The sequence below is a fragment of the Salvelinus alpinus genome, chromosome 24 (genome assembly GCF_045679555.1).
Source record: "Salvelinus alpinus chromosome 24, SLU_Salpinus.1, whole genome shotgun sequence".
NCBI classification, from domain to species: Eukaryota; Metazoa; Chordata; class Actinopteri; order Salmoniformes; family Salmonidae; genus Salvelinus; species Salvelinus alpinus.
The window spans coordinates 39,743,670-39,763,540 of NC_092109.1; the positions used below are offsets into that span (position 1 = coordinate 39,743,670).

Sequence of the window (19,871 nt, forward strand, 5' to 3'; positions counted from 1 at the left end):
ATGACATACTGTATACACTACACTATACACTGTACTATACACAGTACTAAACGCTATACACTACACTATGCAAACTATACACTATACTATACACTGTACTATACACTATACATACTATACTATACACTATGCACCATACACTACACTATACATACTATACACTATACATACTATACTATACACTACACTATACACTACACTATACATACTATACACCACACTATACATACTATACACTACACTATACATACTGTACACTATACTATACATACTATACCCTACACAATGCATACTATACACTATACTATACACTATACTATACACTATACAATACACTATACATACTATACACTATACTATACACTATACTATACACTGTACTACACACTATACAATACACTATACATACTATACACTATACTATACACTATACTATACACTGTACTATACACTATACATATTATACACTATACTATACACTATACTATACATACTATACACTATACTACACATTATACTGTACACTACACACCACACTATACATACTACACACGATACTATACGCTATACACTACACTATACATACTATACACTATACACTATACTCTACTAAACACTATACACTACACATACTACACTATATACATACATTACACTAAACACTACACTATAAATAATATACACTGTACTATGCATACTATACACTACACTGTACACTACACTGTACACTATACTAAACACTATACACGGCACTATACATACTATACACTATACTAAACACTATACACTATACATACTATACTATACACTACACTACATACTATACATACACTAAACACTATACACACTACACTATACATACTATACATAAGGACTCCTGAGTGGCACAGCGGTCTAAGATACTACATCTCAGTGCAAGAGGCGTCACTGCAGTCCCTGGTTCGAATCCAGGCTGCAAGACTTCTGGCTGTGATTGGGAGTCCCATAGGGGCGGAGCACAATTGGCCCAGCGTTGTCTGGGTTTGGCCGGTGTAGGCCGTCATTGTAAATAAGATTTAGTTCTTAACTTGCCTAGTTAAATTAAGGTTAGTGCTAAGTTGTACTTATTTTGCCTCTATGGCCTATTTATTGCTACTCTTCTACATTTGCACACACTGTACATAGATTTTTTATTATGTGTTATTTACTGTACGTTTGTTTATGTGTAACTCTGTGTTGTTGTTTTTGTCGCACTGCTTTGCTTTATCTTGGCCAGGTTGCAGTTGTAAATGAGAACTTGTTCTCAACTGGCCTACCTGGTTAAATAAAGATGAAATAAAATAAAAAAAATGTGTAGAATGGTAATTCTAAGTCAGCCAGAAGCATACCACCCTGCATACCACTGCTGGCTTGCTTCTGAAGCTAAGCAGGGTTGGTCCTGGTCGGTCCCTGGATGGGAGACCAGATGCTGCTGGAAGTGGTGTTGGAGGGCTAGTAGGAGGCAATATTTCCTCTGGTCTAAGATATGTATATTCCAATGCCCCAGGGCAGTGATTGGGGACATTGCCCTGTGTAGGGTGCTGTCTTTCGGATGGGACATTAAACAGGTGTCCTGTCTCTCTGTGGTCACTAAAGATCCCATGGCACTTATCGTAAGAATAGGGGTGTTTCCCCCGATGTCCTGGCTAAATGTCCAATATGTCCCTCATACCACAATGGCCACCTAATCATTCCTTTCTCCGGCCAAATGCTACGCCACGCATGTTAGTTTCTTCTCCGCAATGAGTTTGGATGGGAATGCATTCGGGGCTGTCTGATTGGTCCAGAAACCGCTAGGGTTGGCCAGAGCCAGAACACATGAGTAAAGCAGCGGTTTGAATATTATTTTATTGGCTTTTGTACTCTGATCGATTGGTTAAATATCATCCAATCGTTGATGACTTAGTTTTGAACAACACCCCTTTTTGCCGCTCGTCACCACAAACGACTTCAATGATGTCATTCTCAGATTTAAAGTATGTAGCGAACAACAGAGCAGCAGGAGTGTTTAGTGTAAGTCCATCAGGCTAGTAACCACACCATTTCCTCATGAGTTTTAGCCCTAATGCTACGCAATCAATACAGGCCTGAGGGTGTGTGTGTTCATTTCTGTGTGTGCAGTGCAATCCACGTGTGTGTTTGACATTTGACTGCTTGCTGTAGAGCTGTTTGTGTCCCAGTGCAGTAGGATGTATGATATTCCTGTTTGTGTCCCAGTCAGTCGGGGTTAATCTCAACTAGCCTGTGTCTGAGAGAGGGCTATCAGAGGATGAGGATGAAGAAGGAATTACTGCTTTCTGTCAGAGACGAGAGAGAATGATGATGAGGAATGACTTTCCTGTGTGAGGTGTGAGAGAATGGACAGATGGATGGATGAGTGGATTAAAGAAGGAAAGATGAAAGATGAGAAGATGTTCCCTAATTTCCCTTTCCCCTTTGGTTGGTGTCCGGTCTCTGTATTTCTGACTTAATGGTGTGAATCACAGGGTTGGGAAATTCCAGAAACTTTTCAGAAATCCTGGTTGGTGAATATCTGGAGTCAAAAGGGAATAAACTGCCAGCGAATTCTTCAACTGGGATTTATTGCAACCCTACCGACACACAGACGATTATTATTATGCTGGCTAAATCATATGTCTGCCAGCCTGCCCTCTTTTCCTTCTAACAGCTTCAGTGTTGTTTTTAAGAGTTAGTATGATGTTCAGCTCCTCTAACTGGGTCACAACAACACCAAAGTTAAACAACCTAGCTGTACCATATTAAGATACTAAGTTCATGATAAGGTAGGCCAAGGTCTGTCTTCATGTATCTATTATCTCCTACCTGATATCCATTTAACTGTTATCTCCTACCTGATATCCATTTAACTGTTATCTCCTACCTGATATCCATTTAACTATTATCTCCTACCTGATATCCATTTAACTATTATCTCCTACCTGATATCCATTTAACTATTATCTCCTACCTGATATCCATTTAACTATTATCTCCTACCTGATATCCATTTAGCTATTATCTCCTACCTGATATCCATTTAACTATTATCTCCTACCTGCTATCCATTTAACTATTATCTCCTACCTGATATCCATTTAACTATTATCTCCTACCTGATATCCATTTAACTATTATCTCCTACCTGATATCCATTTAGCTATTATCTCCTACCTGATATCCATTTAACTATTATCTCCTACCTGATATCCATTTAACTATTATCTCCTACCTGATATCCATTTAACTATTATCTCCAACCTGATATCCATTTAACTATTATCTCCTACCTGATATCCCCCCCCCCGTTCAGAGAAATAGTCATTGAAGTTGTTAGGTTATGCGATGGGGCATAAGCTTGACTTTACCACGTTCTGACCACTTGATGGTGCTGTTTCTGCTATACTGGCTCACTCTATCATGCAGTTAGAGGTTGCCTGATGCATATCCAATACAAAGTCACCAATATGGTTTAGATTCAGAATGTACCAATCAACATGTTAATTGGCCACAGTTGAAGTTGGGTACTACCCACATTATGCCATTAAGTTTGACTTGGTCCTGGGGAAACCTATGGATGAGCATACAATGGTGATTGTGCGAGCCTTTGATTTTTCTACTTTGCTGCTATGATGATGAGTACTGGATTAGAATTGCAGATGCTGTGGATGAAGACAACATGGACATAAAGGGGATATTCGTGCATCCAAGTTATCCAGCAAGGTCATATTTTTGGCCAAACAGGGAGGACACATGTTATCTACTGAAACCAAGCATCATCTGCACCATTAAGGCACCAACCACTGCAACTGGTCGCCAATATCATTTGGGGTGTAGGAATATCACTGTAATTTAAGGTGCACTTAAGACAGAAAGTGAAAGAGGGACATTTCTTTACAATAACACATTTACTTGTGTTTGTGCTGCTGGCTCCGTCATTCTCTTACCAAACTTTGCATCTGCACTGTTCTTCAAGTAAATGTTTTTTTTTTAAATAAAATGTTCAATGGAAATTGTTTTATATCTCTGTCCATATTGTCCATGAGTTTTTAGGTAGATGGAAAATAGCCTCTTTTTTTTCACAACTCAATCAATCAAATGTATTTATGAAGCCCTTTTTACATCAGCAGATGGTCACAAAGTGCTTATACAGAAACCCGGCCTAAAACCCCAAAGAGTAAGTAATGCAGATGTAGAAGCACGGTGGCTGGGAACAACGACCACCAGTTTGACTGAATTGCAGGAGAATTATACACGTATGGATTTTTTATGCGTAGTTTTCTCTTTGTTCAACCAGCCTGCTTCCTGACATTCATCCACACAATATTTCATGACCCTAAACCCGCCTGCCCCACGGATATAACCACCCCTGCATCACTAGTGTGTGTGTGTGTGTGTGTGTGTGTGTGTGTGTGTGTGTGTGTGTGTGTGTGTGTGTGTGTGTGTGTGTGTGTGTGTGATGAGTTCATACACACGTTAAAGGGAAGGCTTTGAACAAAATATGCTCTTAAGAATTTTTTTCCAGCGATCATCCTTACCCCTCTTCTCTTTTACCCTAACTATATGCAAACCTTTTGACGCGGTTGCTAGGTGTTGGGTTAAGGTCGCTACACTATCCCCTTCCTTTGGGAGAGCTTTTTCCCATGGCCTCTCAGATGGTCTCACGAGCGCCATCCCACTTCTGACACTGTGTCTTGTTTTTTGTTATGTGTCTATCAGCTTCTAATCTCCTCCTCTCCCCTTGTGTGTTTCAGATTAACCTGCGTCTCATCCTGGTCAGTGGGAAGACGAAAGAGTTCCTGTTTTCTCCCAATGACTCGGCCGCAGACATCGCAAAACACGTCTACGATAACTGGCCAATGGGTGAGTGACACCTCACAGACACACATTACAACTGGCCAATGGGTGAGTGACACCAACTGCATACATATCAGTGGAGGCTGGTGGAGGATGATATTATTCAATTCCAGCCATTACAATGAGCCTGTCATGCGATTTAAAGTGACACCGGCCACTACTGGTGCATTTGGAAAGTATTCAGACCCCTTGACTTTTTCCACATTTTGTTACTTTACATCATTATTATCAAATGTATTCAATAAAAAAAATCCTTATCAATCTACGCACAATACCCCATAATGACAAAGTGAAAACAGGTTTGAAGAAAGTTTAGCAAATTTATAAAAAATAAAAAACCAAAATACCTTATTTACATAAGTATTCAAACCCATTGCTATGATACTCGAAATTGGCTCAGGTGCATCCTGTTTCCATTAATCATCCTTGAGATGTTTCTAGAACTTTATTGGAGTCCACCTGTGGTAAATTCAATTGATTGGATATGATTTGGAAGGGCACACACCTGTCTATATAAGGTCCCACAGTTGACAGTGCATGTCAGAGCAAAAACCAAGCCATGAGGTCGAAGGAATTGTCCGTAGAGCTCAGAGACAGGATTGTGTCGAGGCACAGATCTGGGGAAGGATACCAAAACACTTCTGCAGCATTGAAGGTCCCCAAGAACACAGTGGCCTCTATCATTCTTAAATGGAAGAAGTTTGGAAGCACCAAGACTCTTCCAAGAGCTGGCTGCCCGGCCAAACTGAGCAATCGGGGGAAAAGGGCCTTGGTCAGGAAGGTGATCGAGAACCTGATGGTCACTGACAGAGCTCCAGAGTTCCTCTGTGGAAATAGTTGTCCTTCTGGAAGCTTCTCCCATCTCTGCAGCACTTCACCAATCAGGCCTTTACGGTAGAATGGCCAGACGGAAGCCACTCTTCAGTAAAAGGCACATGACAGCCCGTTTGGATTTTGTCAAAAGGCACCTAAAGACTCTCAAACCATGAGAAACAAGATTCTCTAGTCCGATGAAACCAAGATTGAACACTTTTACCTGAATGCCAAGCGTCACATCTGGAGGAAACCATCCCTACGGTTAAGCATGGTGGTGGCAGCATCATGCTGTGGTTGTTTTTCAGTGGCAGGGACTGGGAGACTGTCAGAATCGGACGAAATATGAACAATGCAAAGTACAGAGAGATCCTTGATGAAACCTGCTCAGGACCTCAGACTGAGGTGAATGTTCACCTTCAAACAGGACAACAACCCTAAGCACACAGCCAAGACAAAGCAGGATGCCTTCGGGACAAGTCTCTGAATGTCCATGGGTGGCCCAGCCAGAGCCCGGACTTGAACCCGATCACAAATCTCTGGAGAGACCTGAAAATAGCTGTGCAGCGATGCTCTCCATCCAACCTGACAGAACTTGAGAGGATCTGCAGAGAGGAATGGGAGAAACTCCCCAAATACAGGTGTGCCGAGGTTGTAGCGTCATACCCACGACGACTCAAGGATATAATCGCTGCCAAAGGTGCTTCAACAAAGTACTGAGTAAAGGGTCTGAATACTTTTGTAAATGTGACATTTTTATTTTTAATAATAAACTTTATAAAAACCTGTTGTTGCTTTGTCATTATGGGTTATTGTGTGTAGGTTGTTGAGGGGGGAAAAAACTATTGAATCCACTTTAGAATAAGGCTGTAACGTGACAAAATGTGGAAAAAATCAAAGGGTCTGAATGCTTCCTGAATGCACTGTATGATACTTCATGCAGTATAAGAAGTAATACAGGGAAGATGGAGGAACTCTGGTGGGAATGATGGGGACATGTTACACCCTAATGTCACACACAAACTAAACTAAAAATGCTAACTTGCATGGTCTGTTAGGTGTGGGTGTGTTTGGACATATGCTGTCCTCCAGACCCATTTCTCTGTCTTCCTTCTCTCTATCTGTGTCTCCTTCTGGTGATGGCGATGATAATGTTGTTGTTGATGATGGTGGTGATAGTGGTCTTCATCTCTCTACAGACTGGGAGGAGGAACAGGTCAGCAGTCCTATTATCCTGAGGCTCATCTACCAGGGTCGCTTTCTACATGGAAACGTCACGCTAGGAGGTGAGAACACACACACACACACACACACACACACACACACACACACACACACACACACACACACACACACACACACACACACACACACACACACACACACACACACACACACACACACACACACACACACACACACACACACACACACACACACACACACACACACACACACACACACACACACACACACACACACACACACACACACACACATGTGAAATCAATGGATTTCACATGACTGGGAATACAGATGTGTAAATGTTGGTCACAGATACCTTTTCTCGATCAGAAAAGCACTCCCACACCTGGTGTGACCACCATTTGGCTCACGACACAGACTGTTGGTTGTTGTTCCACTCCTCTTCAATGGCTGTGAGAAGTTGCTGGATATTGGCGTACAGATCCTTGTGACATGGATCCATGCATTATCATGCTGAAACATGAGGTGATGGCGGCGGATGAGGAGCATGAAACCCACATGTCCGGTGAAGAAGCCAGATGTGGAGGTCCTTACACGTGGTCTGCGGTTGTGAGGCCGGTTGGACGTACCGCCGAATTCTCTAAACAACATTGGAGGCAGCTTATGGTAGAGCAATTAACATTAAATTCTCTGGCAACAGCTCTGGTGGACATTCCTGCAGTCAGCATGCCAGTTGCAAAAAACTTGAGACATCTGTGGTATTGTGTTGTGTGACAAAATTGTACATTTTAGAGTGGCCTTTTATTGTCCCCAGCACAAGGTGCACCTAGCACGAGGTGCACCTATGTAATGCTCACGCTGTTTAATCAGCTTCTTGATATGCCACAACTGTCAGGTGGATGGATTATCTTGGCAAAGGAGAAATGCTCACTAACTGGGATGTAAACAAATTTGTGCACAGAATTTGAGAGAGAGAATCTTTTTGTGGGTATGGAACATTTCTGGGATCTTTTATTTCAGCTCATGAAAAATGGGAACTACACTTTACATGTTGCGTTTTATATTTTTGTTCAGTACAGTTGACAGTGCTTTAGTGTTGTGTTTGGGTAATGGGGATAGCTGTAGTCACAAGCTGTTTACAGGTATCTCATTTTCACCATTATCTCGCTCATAAACCTTTAGCCACTGTACACAAAAGGCACCAAACGTTACCCTATACACTAATAGTGCACTATTGTACCATAGGGTTCTGGTCAAAGTAGTGCACTATGTAGGAAATAGGGTGGAATTTGGGACGCAAACATAGACATTTTGAATCCTTTTACACTTAGGCCAATATTCCCATCGAAAGGATAATGCCCCAAAATTCCTGACATAAACGTTCTTAGTTCAGAGAGGCTGAGGATTAGAGATTTCGGTGTTCTGGGATTTGCGGTTGTTGGAATCCCAGCCCGGTCTCATAGACTAGACGTAACATAGTAAATGTAAATCTATATGTTACGTATGTTACATTTGGTATGGTTATGTAAGCCAGATAGTTAGTTAAGGGCAAAGATGAAATGAAAGTAGGGTATTTGGGTGGGGGTATAACACAAACGTTATATGCTTCTAGCAACCCAAAGGCTCCAAGTTCGAATCTCATCACAGACGACTTCAGCATGTTAGCTAATTAGCAAATGTTCAAATACTTACTACTTTTTAGCTACTTTGCATCTACTTAGCATGTTAGCTAAGCCTAACCCTAACCTTAACTCTTTCAGCTAACCCTTCCCATACCCCTAACCTTTAACCCTTTAACCTAACTCTTAAACTTAACCCTAACCTTAACGCCTAGCCCAGCTAACGTTAGCCACCTAGATAGAATTTGTAACATAACATTTTGCAAATTCGTAACATATAATACGAATTGTAATTCATACCATATAATACAACATGGGTAATGGACATTCACAAATTAATACATACCATACGAAATGTAACATATCATACTAAATGGAGCGTCTCGGATTTACGTACAGAATAATACAAAATGCTCTGAGACCATGTTGGGAATCCACAGAATACTAACCTAGCCTGGGATATGAAGAGGGATTGGAACAGGAGTTAAGACGGATAGAGTAACAGGGATCTGGTTCATCAATGTTTAACATCACATCACCATAGCTTTTATGTACACTCCTCTTCTATATATGATGTGTGATTAAATTGAGTTTACAAAACATTAAGACCACCTGCTCTTTCCATGACATAGACTGACCAAGCTATGAACCCTTGTTTTTATATACTGAAAAAATGATGAACTCAACATGCAACAATTTCAACGATTTTACTGAGTTACAGTTCATAAACTCAGCAAAAAAAGAAACGTCCCCTTTTCAGGACCCTGTCTTTCAAAGATAATGTGTAAAAATCCAAATAACTTCACAGATCTTCATTGTAAAGGGTTTAAACCCGGTTTCCCATGCTTGTTCAATGAACCATAAACAATTAATGAACATGCACCTGTGGAACGGTCATTAAGACACTAACAGCTTACAGACAGTAGGCAATTAAGGTCACAGTTATGAAAACTTAGGACACTAAAGAGGCCTTTCTACTGACTCTGAAAAACACCAAAAGAAGATGCCCAGGGTCCCTGCTCATCTGCGTGAACGTGCCTTAGGCATGCTGCAAGGAGGCATGAGGACTGCAAATGTGGCCAGGGCAATAAATTGCAATGTCCGTACTGTGAGATGCCTAATACAGCGCTACAGGGAGACAGGATGGACAGCTGATCGTCCGGGTGGCCAATTGATTAATTGTTCAGCAGTCTTATGACTTGGGTGACTGGAGTCTTTGACAATTTTTTGGGCCTTCCTCTGACACCGCCTAGTATATATGTCCTGGATGGCAGGAAGCTTGGCTCCAGCGATGTACTGGGCCGTACGCACTACCCTCTGTAGCGCCTTACGGTCAGATGCCGAGCAGTTGCCCGGTCAGGATGCTCTCGATGGTGCAGCTGTAGAACCTTTTGAGGATCTCTTTCTCTTGCTTTTGTCCACGTTCTCTCTCCTCTCCTCCTCTCTCTCTCTCTCTCTCTCTCTCTCTCTCTCTCTCTCTCTCTCTCTCTCTCTCTCTCTCTGTCTCTCTGTCTCTCTCTGTCTCTCTCTGTCTCTCTCTCTCTCTCTCTGCCTCTGTCTCCTCTCTCTCTGCCTCTGTCTCCTCTCTCTCTCTCTCTCTCTCTCTCTCTCTCTCTCTCTCTCTCTCTCTCTCTCTCTCTCTCTCTCTCTCTCTCTCTCTCTCTCTCTCTCTCTCTCTCTCTCTCTCTCTCTCTCTCTCTCTCTCTCTCTCTCTGTCTCTCTCTGTCTCTCTCTCTCTCTGGGTCTCTCAGGTCTCTCTCTCTTTCTTTCTCCCTCTTCTCTCTTCTCAGGTCTCTCTCTGTCTGTTTCTCTGTCTGGCTCCTGTCTCTCCTCTCTCTTGGTTGTGTATTCTATGTTAGATCAGTCAGATGATGATAGTTATGATGATATATTGTCTTTGTAACACGTCTTTGTCCGTTAACTAACCACTTTTTATTTCCCTCTTTTTCTGTTCTACTCCCTCCCTCCCTCCCTCCCTCCCTCCCTCCCTCCCTCCCTCCCTCCCTCCCTCCCTCCCTCCCTCCCTCCCTCCCTCCCTCCCTCCCTCCCTCCCTCCCTCCCTCCCTCCCTCCCTCCCTCTCCTCCTCCCCTTCTCTCAGCTCTCAAACTGCCTCTGGGGAAAACCACAGTGATGCATTTAGTTGCCAGAGAGACGTTGCCTGAGCCAAACTCCCAAGGTAACCCGCTTTTCATTTATCCCACCTTCCAGACTTTTAATTCATCCCTTGTTCCTCCCCCTCACACTGAAACACAGTAATAGATTATGCCTTTACTGTAGATGATGGTAGGCCAGTTATTTCTGTTTGTTTAGGAACAGCTAATGATCCATGATGAATATTTCTAACCTATTACCAGTACTATACAGTGCAGTAAGACGTGTGTTTCAGTAAGCGTATGCTAAACTATTTAAATAATGACAGATGGTTGTTTTTGTTGCAATGCTACATTTGAGCTGACACTCTTTTTAGAAAAAAGGTAGATTTCTCAACAATATTGCTACTATGTAGTTAAACAGTGTCCTGACTGTGTCCTGACCTCGTCATGACAGTGTCCAGACAGCGTCCTGACCGCCTCCTGACTGTGTCCTGACCGCATCCTGACTGTGTCCTGACCGCCTCCTGACTGTGACCTGACTGTGTCCTGACTGTGTCCAGACAGTCTCCTGACTGTGTCCTGACTGTGTCCTGACCGCGTCCAGACCGCCTCCTGACTGTGTCCTGACCGCCTCCTGACTGTGTCCTGACCGCCTCCTGACTGTGTCCTGACCGCATCCTGACTGTGTCCTGACCGCCTCCTGACTGTGTCCTGACCGCCTCCTGACTGTGTCCTGACCGCCTCCTGACTGTGTCCTGACCGCATCCTGACTGTGTCCTGACCGCATCCTGACTGTGTCCTGACCGCATCCTGACTGTGTCCTGACCGCCTCCTGACTGTGTCCTGACCGCATCCTGACCGCATCCTGACTGTGTCCTGACCGCATCCTGACTGTGTCCTGACCGCATCCTGACTGTGTCCTGACCGCATCCTGACTGTGTCCTGACCGCCTCCTGACTGTGTCCTGACCGCATCCTGACTGTGTCCTGACCGCATCCTGACTGTGTCCTGACCGCATCCTGACTGTGTCCTGACCGCATCCTGACTGTGTCCTGACCGCATCCTGACTGTGTCCTGACTGTGTCCTGACTGTGTCCTGACTGTGTCCTGACCGCATCCTGACTGTGTCCTGACCGCATCCTGACTGTGTCCTGACCGCATCCTGACTGTGTCCTGACCGCATCCTGACTGTGTCCTGACCGCATCCTGACTGTGTCCTGACTGTGTCCTGACCGCATCCTGACTGTGTCCTGACCGCATCCTGACTGTGTCCTGACCGCATCCTGACTGTGTCCTGACCGCATCCTGACTGTGTCCTGACTGTGTCCTGACTGTGTCCTGACTGTGTCCTGACCGCATCCTGACTGTGTCCTGACCGCATCCTGACTGTGTCCTGACTGTGTCCAGACAGTCTCCTTACCGTGTCCTGACTGTGTCCTGACCGCATCCTGACTGTGTCCTGACCGCATCCTGACTGTGTCCTGACCGCATCCTGACTGTGTCCAGACAGTCTCCTGACTGTGTCCTGACTGTGTCCTGACCGCATCCTGACTGTGTCCTGACCGCATCCTGACAGCGTGACTTTCTGACCGTGTTCTAACTGTGTTTGACTGTGTGTTGTGTTCCTTCTCAGGTCAGAGGAACAGAGAGAAAACTGGAGAGAGTAACTGCTGTGTCATCCTGTAAATACCACCTCCATCCATCCATCCCTCCCACACCTCCCTCCCTCCCTCCCACACCTCCCTCCCTCACCCACCTCCATCCCCCAATCCCCACCACCCCTATCTTGGATCCAACCAACACACTGTCCTGTCCTGCAGTCTCTCTAGAATTCTGCTGCTGCGCGCGCGCACACACACACACACACACACACACACACACACACACACACACACACACACACACACACACACACACACACACACACACACACACACACACACACACACACACACACACACACACACACACACACACACACACACACACACACACACAAAACATTCTGTGTTCCTCATAGCAATACAGTGCACTTGCTCATAAACTGTGTGTGTGTGTGGGCCGGTCTCTCACTCAGACTTAACCACTAAATAAACCCATGCTCCCACCTGCCCCCCCCCCCCAACACACACACACCCTTTGACCACCCACTTATCCAGATGTGCTGTGTATCTCCCATAGTGCAGCAAAGCATTGACGTGCCTGATCAGAACACACACACACACACATGCCTGTGTCCTTTTTACCTCCCCCTCTATCACTTAAATCTTACACTAGTGCATTGACAGACCGATCCAGTCTTTTATTCACTCATGATGGCTCTAGCCAATTACTAACAAACACACAAACCAACAGTGTTGTTATTTGGCCATAATATCATGTTGTTGACTGTGTTTTGACAGTCGGTCCTCTCCACCTTTCTGACCGGTCAGTGTTTTAGATCATTCCTCCGTCAGAACCCTCATCCCCCTTTTCCCCTGAACGAGGAGAAAGAAACTGAACAAGGGGAAGAAAGACAGACAGATCTCCCTTCCCCTTTCCTCCTCACCAGAAAGACAGACAGATCTCCCTTCTTCCCCTTTCCTCCTCACCAGAAAGACAGACAGATCTCCCTTCCCCTTTCCTCCTCACCAGAAAGACAGACAGATCTCCCTTCTTCCCCTTTCCTGCTCACCAGAAAGACAGACAGATCTCCCTTCCCCTTTCCTCCTCACCAGAAAGACAGACAGATCTCCCTTCTTCCCCGTCCCTCGTCACCAGAAAGACAGACAGATCTCCCTTCCCCTTTCCTCCTCACCAGAAAGACAGACAGATCTCCCTTCCCCTTTCCTCCTCACCAGAAAGACAGACAGATCTCCCTTCCCCTTTCCTCCTCACCAGAAAGACAGACAGATCTCCCTTCCCCTTTCCTCCTCACCAGAAAGACAGACAGATCTCCCTTCTTCCCCTTTCCTCCTCACCAGAAAGACAGACAGATCTCCCTTCCCCTTTCCTCCTCACCAGAAAGACAGACAGATCTCCCTTCTTCCCCTTTCCTCCTCACCAGAAAGACAGACAGATCTCCCTTCCCCTTTCCTCCTCACCAGAAAGACAGACAGATCTCCCTTCTTCCCCGTCCCTCCTCACCAGAAAGACAGACAGATCTCCCTTCCCCTTTCCTCCTCACCAGAAAGACAGACAGATCTCCCTTCTTCCCCTTTCCTGCTCACCAGAAAGACAGACAGATCTTCTTTATTCCCCGTCCCTCCTCACCAGAAAGACAGACAGATCTCCCTTCTTCCCCGTCCCTCGTCACCAGAAAGACAGACAGATCTCCCTTCTTCCCCGTCCCTCGTCACCAGAAAGACAGACAGATCTCTCTTATTTCCCGTTCCTCCTCACCAGAAAGACAGACAGATCTTCCCCTTTCCTCGTCACCAGAAAGACAGACAGATCTTCCCCTTTCCTCCTCACCAGAAAGACAGACAGATCTTCCCCTTTCCTCCTCACCAGAAAGACAGACAGATCTCTCTTATTCCCCGTCCCTCCTCACCAGAAAGACAGACGGAATACACCTCCCTCATCCCACATTTTTCCCTGAAAGAATGAAAAGCCTGACAGATCTGTTGAATACCTCTAGTGTTGTGATGGGTCGGGTCTGCTTGCCAATCCAAGCCAAGGTAAAGAACCAATCTGAAGTGTTATTTTCTTCCAAATCTCTTTCTTCTTCACTTAAAGAAAGATATAGGCATAGATTCTTTGCACAACAATGAACGCATGTGCCCCCCCCCAGCCCCCCCACCACCACCGAACGACCTGTAAAAAGTTTCTTATTTTACTTAGTATTTTTCCAATGGGAATAATATATATATATTAAAAAAACGAAGGTAACATATGTGTAGAATATATTGAATATAAATATTCTCTAGAACATGATGATGCCTCTAGATCCTGTTGATGCCAGTATATTGATGTTTTTAGTGTTGCTGTGTGCACCATCATTGACTAGCTAGCTTCCTAGACAGAAGTTCAAACTGTCACCTTGCTGATGACGCTACAGTACGTCCCAAATGACACCCTATTTCAGATCTAGTGTGATACTTTTGACCAAGGCCTATAGGACCTGCGAAAGACTAGTGCGGGAGGTGTACTTGCACATCAAGCTGCCTTAAGCTAAAGAAACAGGAGATGGGCTCCTGCCTTATGGGCTTTTCTGGCTCAGACAAGGCTACTTACTTATGTAGGGCCCTGGTCCAAAGTAGTGCACTATATAGGGAAAGGGCCCTGGTCCAAAGTAGTGCACTATATAGGGAAAGGGCCCTGGTCCAAAGTAGTGCACTATATAGGGAAAGGGCCCTGGTCCAAAGTAGTGCACTATATAGGGAAAGGGCCCTGGTCCAAAGTAGTGCACTATATAGGGAATAGGGCCCTGGTCCAAAGTAGTGCACTATAAAGGGAATAGGGCCCTGGTCCAAAGTAGTGCACTATATAGGGAATAGGGCCCTGGTCCAAAGTAGTGCACTATATAGGGAATAGGGCCCTGGTCCAAAGTAGTGCCCTATATAGTGTGCCATTTAGGGCATAGTCAACTTGTTGTCCTTTAAGCAGCAAAACAGAACCATCCTCCTAATCATTGACATACAGAACTATTTGGTTTTATTTTTTTTTGTTTTTGTAATTTTTTTGTTTGTATTTTTTTTCTCAACTGTTCATAGTTTAATATAATCCTTGTTTTTTGTTTTGTTTTCTCTGTGTTTTATTTTGCTTTGTAAACAGCACTAGGTCTTAAAGGCTCTGTCCCAAATGGCACCCTATTCCCTATATGTTGTACTACTTTTGACCAGGACCCATAAGGCTCTGGTCCAAGGTAGTTCACTATGAAAGGAGATAGGAGGCCAGTTGGGATGTAGCCAAATATTATACTTTATCTTGCTCAGTGATCAGGGTTTCAAGCTGTACAGTGATAATATTGAAAAGCATTTTCTAAATGATTGTAAATAGCACTAATCTAATGCTTATCCCCTATACCCCTCTTCCAAACTTCAAATGGAATAAATCCATCTGTCAACTAAATAAAGATTATTGAAGTGCAGCCATTGATTTATGACTTGATCCATCTATTAACTAAATATAGATTATTGAAGTGCAGCCATTGACTTATGTGATCATTACTCTCATTAAACAATCATTATGCTGCGCCTTGTTACTTGTCCCTGTCTTCTTGTAGTAGCCATCACACACACACACACACACAGACACAGACTGCCCTTTGTCCTCTGTAGTGCCACTCGGGGAGCAGACAGACAGACGGAGAGAGAGAAAGGCGTAATCTCTTACAGTAACAGTACCTCCACTCAACACACCAGTGTGTTTCATTACACCAAGCACAACACAGGACTGTTAGTGATATTACACCACTCACTGACTCACTCAGCCCAAATACTGGCCTACTGTAGTCTGTTCTAGAACCCAAATACTGGCCTACTGTAGTCTGTTCTAGAACCCAAATACTGGCCTACTGTAGTCTGTTCTAGAACCCAAATACAGGCCTACTGTAGTCTGTTCTAGAACCCAAATACTGGCATACTGTAGTCTGTTATAGAACCCAAATACTGGCCTACTGTAGTCTGTTATAGAACCCAAATACTGGCCTACTGTAGTCTGTTCTAGAACCAAAATACTGGCCTACTGTAGTCTGTTATAGAACCCACATACTGGCCTACTGTAGTCTGTTCTAGAACCCAAATACTGGCCTACTGTAGTCTGTTCTAGAACCCAAATACTGGCCTACTGTAGTCTGTTCTAGAACCCAAATACTGGCCTACTGTAGTCTGTTTTCTTCCAATGGCACTGAGGAGTACACCACATTAGTCACTGGCTTTATCAATAAGTGCATCGAGGACGTCGTCCCCACAGTGACTACGTACAGTGCCTTGCAAAAGTATTCACCCCTTGGCATTTTTCTTGGATTTCATGTAATGGACATACACAAAATAGTCCAAATTGGTGAAGTGAAATGAAAAAAAACAACTTGCTTAAAAAGATTATACAAAATAAAAAACGGAAAAGTGGTGCTTGCATTTGTATTCACCCCCTTTGCTATGAAGCCCCTAAATAAGATCTGGTGCAACCTTCAGAAGTCACATAATTAGTTGAATAAAGTCCACCTGTGTGCAATTTAAGTGTCGCATGATCTGTCACATGATCTCAGTATACCTGTTCTGAAAGGCCCCAGAGTCCGCAACACCACTAACAAGGGGCACCACTAAGCAAGCGGCACCATGGAGACCGAGGAGCTCTCCAAACAGGTCAGGGACAAAGTTGTGGAGAAGTACAGATCAGGGTTGGGCTATAAAAAAATATTTCAAACTTTGAACATCCCACGGAGCACCATTAAAATCAATTATTAAAAAATGGAAAGAATATGGCACCACAACAAACCTGCCAATAGAGGGCCGCCCACAAAAACTCACAGACCAGGCAAGGAGGACATTAATCAGAGGGGAAACAAAGAGACCAAAGATAACTCTGAAGGAGCTGCAAAGCTCCACAGCGGAGATTGGAGTATCTGTCCATAGGACCACTTTAAGCCGTACACTCCACAGAGCTGGGCTTTACGGAAGAGTGGCCAGAAAAATCCATTGCTTAAAGAAAAAAATAAGCAATCACGTTTGGTGTTTGCCAAAAGGCATGTGGGAGTCAGCTTTTAGGCCATCAAGGAAAACGCTATGTCTGGTGCAAACCCAACACCTCTCATCACCCTCAGAACACCATCCCCACAGTGAAGAATGGTGGTGGCAGCATCATGCTGTGGGGATGTTTTTCATCGGCAGGGACTGGGAAACTGGTCAGAATTTAAGGAATGATGGATGGCGCTAAATCCATGGAAATTCTTGAGGGAAACCTGTTTCAGTCTTCCAGAGATTTGAGACTGTGATAGAGGTTCACCTTCCAGCAGGACAATGACCCTAAGCATACTGCTAAAGCAACATTCCAGTGGTTTAAGGGGAAACATTTAAATGTCTTGGAATGGCCTAGTCAAAGTCCAGACCCCAATCAAATTGAGAATCTGTGGTATGACTTAAAGATTGCTGTACACCAGCGGAACCCATCCAACTTGAAGGAGCTGGAGCAGTTTTGCCTTGAAGAATGGGCAAAAATCCCAGTGGCTAGATGTGCCAAGCTTATAGAGACATACCCAAAGAGACTGTAATTGCTGCAAAAGGTGGCTCTACAAAGTATTGACTTTGGGGGGAGGTGAGTAGTTGTGCACGCTCAAGTTTTCTGTTTTTTTGTCTTATTTTTTGTTTGGTTCACAATAAAAAAAGATTTATCATCTTCAAAGGGGTAGGCATGTGTAAATCAAATGATACAATCCCCCCCAAAATCTATTTTAATTCCAGGTTGAAAGGCAACAAAATAGGAAAAATGCCAAGGGGGTGGCACCCTGAGGTACGTTATGACAGGGAGGTACGTTATGACAGGGAGGACAACAGACTAACAGTGTGAGGTACGTTATGACAGCGAGGACAACAGACTAGTGTGAGGTACGTTATGACAACAGACTACTAACAGTGTGAGGTACGTTATGACAACAGACTACTAACAGTGTGAGGTACGTTATGACAACAGACTACTAACAGTGTGAGGTACGCTATGACAACGAGGACAACAGACTACTAACAGTGTGAGGTACGTTATGACAACGAGGACAACAGACTAACAGTGTGAGGTACGTTATGACAGGAAGGACAACAGACTACTAACAGTGTGAGGTACGTTATGACAGGAAGGACAACAGACTACTAACAGTGTGAGGTACGTTATGACAGGGAGGACAACAGACTACTAACAGTGTGAGGTACGTTATCACAGGGAGGACAACAGACTACTAACAGTGTGAGGTACGTTATGACAACGAGGACAACAGACTACTAACAGTGTGAGGTATGTTATGACAGGGAGGACAACAGACTACTAACAGTGTGAGGTCCGTTATGACAACGAGGACAACAGACTACTAACAGTGTGAGGTACGTTATGACAGGGAGGACAACAGACTACTAACAGTGTGAGGTACGTTATGACAGGGAGGACAACAGACTACTAACAGTGTGAGGTACGTTATGACAGGGAGGACAACAGACTACTAACAGTGTGAGGTACGTTATGACAGGGAGGACAACAGACTAACAGTGTGAGGTACGTTATGACAGGGAGGACAACAGACTACTAACAGTGTGAGGTACGTTATGACAACGAGGACAACAGACTACTAACAGTGTGAGGTACGTTATGACAATGAGGACAACAGATTACTAACAGTGTGAGGTACGTTATGACAGGGAGGACAACAGACTATTGCAGACTCTCTCCAAAATACTTGCGCCCCAAATGGCACCCTCTTCCCTATCTAGTGCACTACTTCTGACCAGATCCCTATGGGCCCCTGGTCAAAAGTAGTGCACTATAATGGGATTATAGTGCCCTACTTTTGACCAGGGGCCCATAGGGATCTTCCCTTTGTAGGGAATAGGGTGCCACTAAAGTAGTGCACTATAATGGGATTATAGTGCCCTACTTTTGACCAGGGGCCCATAGGGATCTGGTCAGAAGTAGTGCACTAGATAGGGAAGAGGGTGCCATTTGGGGCGCAAGTATTTTGGAGAGAGTCTGCAATAGTCTGTTGTCCTCCCTGTCATAACGTACCTCACACTGTTAGTAATCTGTTTTCAGTGTCCCAAATGGCACCCTATTCCCTTTGTAGGGAATAGCGTGCCACTACTTTAGACCAGGGCACTATAATGGGATTATAGTGCCCTGGTCTAAAGTAGTGGCACCCTATTCCCTACAAAGGGAATAGGGTGCCATTTGGGACACTGAAAACTCTCTCCAGGCCTACTCTACTAGCTCAATGTTTCTCTTTGAATAGTAGTTGTCCCTACACCAGGGGTGGCTGACATTATCCACAGAGGGCCAAACCGAGCAGAGACCAATTTGTGCCGGGATTAAATCAAAGGCGTGATGTCGCCAAGCGCACTGCACTGTCGAAATGCCCCTGTGGTTCAGGAGGCCCTGAGTTGTCCCTTGAATATGGCTATGTCCTTTGTTTAGTGTGTCCGGGACGTATGACAATTCTAAAATAGAGTACAGTAGAGTAGTATTTGGGTTCTATAACAGACTAGAGTAGGCCAGTGTTTGGATTGTATAACAGACTACACTAGGCCAGTATTTGGATTGTATAACAGACTACACTAGGCCAGTGCTTGGGATCTTTAACAAATAAAA

At 44.3% G+C, this 19,871-nt stretch overlaps 1 protein-coding gene across 1 annotated transcript in view; it reads left to right on the forward strand.

Moving 5' to 3' along the window:
- The window catches only part of ubl3a (ubiquitin-like 3a), a 46,597-nt gene extending 30,818 nt beyond the window's left edge, over nucleotides 1–15,779 (forward strand). The window contains exons 2-5 of the mRNA XM_071364875.1: nucleotides 4,770–4,878; nucleotides 6,885–6,971; nucleotides 10,610–10,687; nucleotides 12,238–15,779. Of these exons, the coding sequence (XP_071220976.1) occupies nucleotides 4,770–4,878; nucleotides 6,885–6,971; nucleotides 10,610–10,687; nucleotides 12,238–12,290 (327 nt within the window). The 3' untranslated portion in view covers nucleotides 12,291–15,779. The remainder of the gene's footprint in view (nucleotides 1–4,769; nucleotides 4,879–6,884; nucleotides 6,972–10,609; nucleotides 10,688–12,237) is intronic.
- Nucleotides 15,780–19,871: the final 4,092 nt, after the last annotated feature.